Source organism: Perognathus longimembris, chromosome 28, assembly GCF_023159225.1.
Source record: "Perognathus longimembris pacificus isolate PPM17 chromosome 28, ASM2315922v1, whole genome shotgun sequence".
In the NCBI taxonomy this organism is placed as follows: Eukaryota; Metazoa; Chordata; class Mammalia; order Rodentia; family Heteromyidae; genus Perognathus; species Perognathus longimembris.
Genome location: NC_063188.1, coordinates 75,955,427 through 75,961,134, shown reverse-complemented (window position 1 = coordinate 75,961,134; position 5,708 = coordinate 75,955,427). Strand labels below are relative to the sequence as shown.

General features: G+C 46.9%; 1 protein-coding gene across 2 annotated transcripts; it reads left to right on the top strand.

The window, feature by feature from the left end:
• Positions 1 to 735: 735 nt before the first annotated feature.
• LOC125343660 (diphosphoinositol polyphosphate phosphohydrolase 3-alpha) lies at positions 736 to 5,421 on the top strand. Of its 2 annotated transcripts, XM_048336173.1 has the most exons (3): positions 736 to 1,046; positions 1,094 to 1,239; positions 4,604 to 5,421. In XM_048336173.1, exons 1-3 carry the CDS (start codon positions 740 to 742, stop codon positions 4,649 to 4,651), a joined length of 501 nt encoding a protein of 166 aa, XP_048192130.1. In that variant the 5' UTR covers positions 736 to 739; the 3' UTR covers positions 4,652 to 5,421. The 2 variants fall into 2 exon arrangements, with proteins under 2 accessions (XP_048192130.1, XP_048192129.1); XM_048336172.1 differs by having other exon boundaries at positions 736 to 1,239.
• The last annotated feature ends 287 nt before the right edge of the window (positions 5,422 to 5,708 follow it).

The following is a 5,708-nucleotide window of genomic DNA, read 5'->3' as shown; positions in this document are numbered from 1 at the left end:
TCTCAATAAGCATCATGGCAGCCATTGCCGTCGTTGGCCTAGCTGTGCATAGGGCATTTGCATGAGGGTCTCACTGGGGCGGGGAAGGGGGTGGGTCGTGTCCGGCGGTGTCTAAGCAACGCATGGCAGGGAAGCACACGTGGAGAGAATTCTGGGCCATCACAATGCAGTGACTCTCAGTCCGTGGGCAGGAGGTTCCCAGCGGCAGAGGTGCCAGGCGCCTGCGCAGTGTGCCCGCGGCAGCGCGCACTGTGAGAGCAGGGAGACCCCCGCCTCCGTCCCTCATCCTCTACCTTGGAAGCGCACGCAAGTGCACTTCACCTCGCTCAACCCCTACTACGGCAGCTGACGAAGGCCAGCGACGCGGTGGGCTGTGGGGCGCCTTGGGCTCCTGACTCCGTGAGGGGGAGGCGGAAGCGACACCTCCAATCAGACGGCGGGCTCGGGACCCTCCGCGCGCCCGGCCCGCGCTGCCCGCCCCGCGGCCCGAGTGACTGGCTGCCTGACGCCGGCCCGCCCCCGCGCCCGCGCCCCCTCCCCCCGCGCTCGCCTCTTCTTCCCCGCGGCTCCTCCGGCTCACGGCAGAGGCGCCACCAGCTCCAGCCCGCCCGCCTTCGTTCGCTCCTTCGCTTGCTCCTTCGCCCGCTTGCCAGTCCGCCCGCCCGGCCCTCTCTCCGCAGCCGCCCCGCAGCAGCTCCCGGAGTCCGCGCGCGGCCCGCCGGGCGCAGCCGGCCCAAGGATGAAGTGCAAGCCGAACCAGACGCGCACCTACGACCCCGAGGGCTTCAAGCAGCGGGCGGCGTGCCTGTGCTTCCGCAGCGAGCGCGAGGACGAGGTGCTGCTGGTGAGCAGCAGCCGCTACCCGGACCGCTGGATCGTGCCCGGCGGCGGCATGGAGCCCGAGGAGGAGCCTGGCGGCGCGGCGGTGCGCGAGGTGTACGAGGAGGCGGGCGTCAAGGGGAAGCTGGGCCGGCTGCTGGGCGTCTTCGAGCAGAACCAGGACCGCAAACACCGCACCTACGTGTACGTCCTCACCGTCACCGAGCTGCTGGAAGACTGGGAGGACTCGCTGAGCATCGGCCGGAAGCGCGAGTGGTTCAAGATCGAGGATGCCATCAAGATCCTGCAGTGCCACAAGCCCGTGCACGCCGAGTACCTGGAGAAGCTGAAGCTGGGCGGCTCCCCGACCAATGGGAACTCGGTGGTCCCGCCGCTGCCTCCGCCCGAGAGCCAGCCCCAGTAAGTCCTGCTCCCCCCCCCTCGCCGGCGCTGCGGCCGTCAGCCCCCCTCCCCCGCCCCGGGCGGGCGGCCCACGGGAGCCCCTCGCCGCCCGGTGCGGTCGCACGGGCAGGAGCGAGGCTTCTTTTGTTTCCTTGGCAGGCGGACCTCCAAATCATGCTGCGAGCTGTCTGGCCTGCCGGGCTGCTAGCAGACAGTTTGCTCGTTTTGCAGACGCGATGGAAATCGCTTCTGGGTGACACTGCAGTGTCCCCCAAGCCCGGCCGCGTGCCATCGCCTGGAGCAGCCTCCGCGGCCTGCCCTGCGTGTGGGGGCGGGGGTGGTGCGGGCCGCCGATGTTTTTGTTTGCCCCCCCCCCCGCCGCCGCTTCCCATATGTTTGTGCGTGAGTGTGCGTGCGCATTTCGGATGCCAGGCTGCTGCTGGCTCGTCTCTGTCCTGGTGGAGGCCTGGTCAGGGTGGGCATCTGCTGTTGTTTTCTCCGAGTCCTTATTTCCTTCGCAGCCTCCGAGCTTGTCAGCCAGCCCTTCGGGGTGCGAGTGCGTTGCAAAGATCCATTTTAAAATTATAAAAAGAAAAAGGGAAATTGGAAATTTTACATCTTGTGCTTCCTGCAGCAGCCAATAGTAATTTTAGCTTCAGAAATGGATTCTGAGATGCTCTTGGCAAGACAATTCTTTGTCTATGTCTTTGTAGACACGGAGAGAGAGAAAGAGGCAGACAGAGACGACTATATTTTCAGGAAATTTTCACACGGAGTGATTCCTCACTGCTGACTGCAGGGCCATTTCCTGTAGATTAGGAGGCTTTGCCTTAGAGAATAGGTATTTCTGGGTAATTGCTAGGGAAACACATCTTCCGGTGAAACCTGTGTTCTGGACTCTCAAGTGCCAGGTTTGGGTGGCTAGAAGATCCCTGGTTCTCTCAGAGAGAGGTGTGTGTGTGTGGGTGGGTGGGTGGGTGTGGTGTGTGTGGTGTGTGTGGGTGTGTGTGTGTTGGAAAGTTGTTTCTCATATCTGTCTTTAGTATAAACGCAATTCAACTTTGCTAACTCCAGTAAGCAGAGGAGTGTGAGCCTTGATGGTGGCTGCATCCTAGTTGAATGAGTTAATGCTCCTCCCTCTCAGCTGTCATGGGCTTCCCCAGATCTTTGGACACTTGGTCAGTCTAACTAATTGACCTGGAACAAATGGTTTTGCAACCCAAATTGGTTGTGCTCAATTTAGAGCACTCTCATTGGCTTTAATACTTGCTTGACAGCAAAGACTCTATCTAAAATACCTGTCTCTCTTTTGGAACTTTCTCTGTTCATGGAGCTATGTCTGAAGTTAGGTGGAAGGAAAGCCTCCTTTGGAAATTGAGTACTGGAGTTGTTTTATACATATGGCAACCTAAAATATGTCATGTCTCTTAAAAAAATTGTGGGTATGTATATTGGTACACGGAGTCACTTTATTGGGTCACTGTTGTGTAGTCTGTATTAAGAAAGTTGGGCAGGGTGGTAACTAAATTGTAAATTCTTCGTAACTCATCTTGTTCCATAACCTCTGAGGTAAACTGTACTTAATGAAGAGAGGAGTAGCAAATATCTTTCTACATATAACAAAATTTTAACATAAATTCTGCAAACCAGTATAAACACACATGAATAATAATTTTAAGTATTTGTTATTGTACAGGTTAACTTTCAAAAACTTTACAGTCATTCTATTTACTATCTTTTCAATTCTTTTTTATTCTTCTGTTTTTGAATTTTAGAATTTTTTACTTGTTGCGTTTTGTGCCAGTACTGAGGCTTAACCTCAGGGCCTCATCTTTAACTTGAATTTTTCATTCAAGGCAATTATTCTAACAATCAAAGGGCTCAAACAACTTTTTATTTTAAAAGAGTAATCCAATAATTTTCAGGCTAAAACATTTTACAGAGAGATAGGCTAAGTCATATCTATGCCTTCCTTTTAAACAAAAGGTAGATGTACAGGACGGATCCTTCCATAGTACCCCCATGTATTTTATGTGATGATGACAGTAAAGTGTACAGCTAAATCTTTCCGTTCATTCCCTCCCCCCCGCAGTCCAGTGCAAATTAAAGCTGTCAGACATAAAGTAAAACTTGTTTTCAGTATGGTATTTTTAAAGAGCCAAATTTTCCTTACTTGGACAAGTGCCTACTTTTATTCTTTAAAGGGCTAAGGTAAATTTTTAAATGCATGTTACAGAATTATCAAGTGTTTCCTAGCAACCTATAGTCTGTGCATTAGATTACCACTGAAAGATATAACCATGAAAAATGGCAACAAATAATGATTTTTGTACAGTTTTGAGAGAACTGTGATAAAGAGCTCAACCATATTGTATTTAGAAATATTAGTAAAACTTAAAAGTATGCAAAAGCCGGAACAGGCAGCTTGTAAATCAATAGCAATGTTAGTAGCCCTTTGCATACTTTCTTTGACTTTTCTTTAAATGGAGTTTATTTGTAAGGAAACAGTTCCTCCCTCAATAGGGAATCTGAGAAAGGTTGGTGAAATTACTGGCTTCAAGCTGGGCACCCTGTGGCTCATGGCTCTAATCCTCAAGAGACTGAGATCTGAGGATCCTGTTTCCAAGCCAATCTGAGCAAAAAAGTCCATGAAACTCTTTATCTCCAATTAACCAGCAAAAAGCCTGAAGTAGAACTGCAGCTCAAGTGGTAGAGCACAAACTTTGAGCAAAAAATGCTAAAGGGATAGTGCTGAGGCCTGAGTTCAAAAGCCCCAATACAGGCACCAAACAAAAGAAAAACTACTGTCTTAAGAGCCTATAATACTAGTAGTTGGCCTGAGCTTTTTTTTTTTTTTCTGGCACTCTACCACTTGGGCCACAGTGCTACTTTCAGTTTCTGAGTGGTTAATTGGAGCCATGATCCTCAGATCTCATCCTCCCAAGTAGCTAGGCACCCTGCTGGCCTAAGCTTTTTTTTTTTAATCCTCAGTTTCTTTTGTAGAAGCACCATGCAAACTAAATGTTTTCAACATCACTGTAGTTACTGAGTCATCTTTCTGACTATTGTCTTATTAGAATATGAACTCTTTGAGGACTTGGATCTATCTTTCCAGAGTCCAGAGAAATGGCTGAAATTTGGAGATATTTGTACTTGAGTCTAGGTTAGAAATGTCTATTACCAGTGAATATTTCTAATTTCTCAACTCTTTAATGTACACTGCTATTTGTGTCAGGTTCTCCCATCTTGACAGTGGAATTGTATTGGGGCATTTGCAGTATAAAGTGATTGATGAACTATATTTGATCTTCAATAATTATTTGCTGTCTAGAAGAACACATAAACCAGTAAGACCTTATTAATAAGATTCTCTCTTTTTTAGGTGAATGGCATTGATGTTGTTCAGATTTACTTTGAAAGAAGTATATGATTCCAATGGTGACTGGAATTGTGCAGCACAGGTGAGCTCTTTGACAACACCAAGGACACAGCTCATCCTATGCTTTTGGACACTTCTTTCTGTTATTACAAAGGCTACTTTCCAGGCTGTTGCACTACCACTGTATCTGTACAAAATTCTATTTGGGCACTTGTGGCCTTTTTGTGCTCTTATGATTACGTGTCTTATGATTATGTTATTTCCCAAAACATATGACCTTGAAAGCAAGAAACCTGTTTCCTTATTCTTTTTTTATATATCTAGTATATAGGACTTCACTTGATATGCGGTAGACATCACTGATGATTCATTTAAATAATTTGTATTTTGTAATGATATTGAGTGGTAAAAGATTCCCATTCTAATCTGTCTCGCATATATGTGGCTTTTGTATATCAAGTGTCACACACTACTTCAGGGCAGCTGTGAAGTATAGCAAAAATTCTTTCTCATATGTGGCATCCCAGCCATTATTTACCCTTTGATGCAGTACCCTGTACCTTCTGTGAAATACATTTGCCAAACTTTTGAAATTGCTTAAATTTTATCATGCCTCTAGAAATAATTCCCACTTCATAGAAAATACAGGAGACAGAGAAACATATTCGTCTACAACACAGAGATCAGCTCATCAGAATCCTCACTTCAAGAAACAACATTGTACAAAAGATGCAGTTTCTTCAGTAAATAGATTGCAAGGATGAAAGAAAGATGGAGATTGAAATAATAGATTGAAAGTGGCTTTAGAGATATTACACTGACAGGAGTTTTATTTGGATCCTGATTTAACTAAATTGTAAAATGACTACATTTACAAGATAATGTCAGTAATTTTGAGCCTTGACTGGATATTTGGTATTAGTTACAATGGTACTATGGTTTTGTTGGAAACAAGAGCTTTAATATACATCCAAATATTTACAACTGAATGACGTCGGGGATTTCCAGCAAGATAATCTCAACATTAAGTGCATTGAAGATACTGAAAGAAGATTGGCCTTTAAGATTGCTGAAGCTTGGTAATGGTTAAATAACAGTTGATTATATA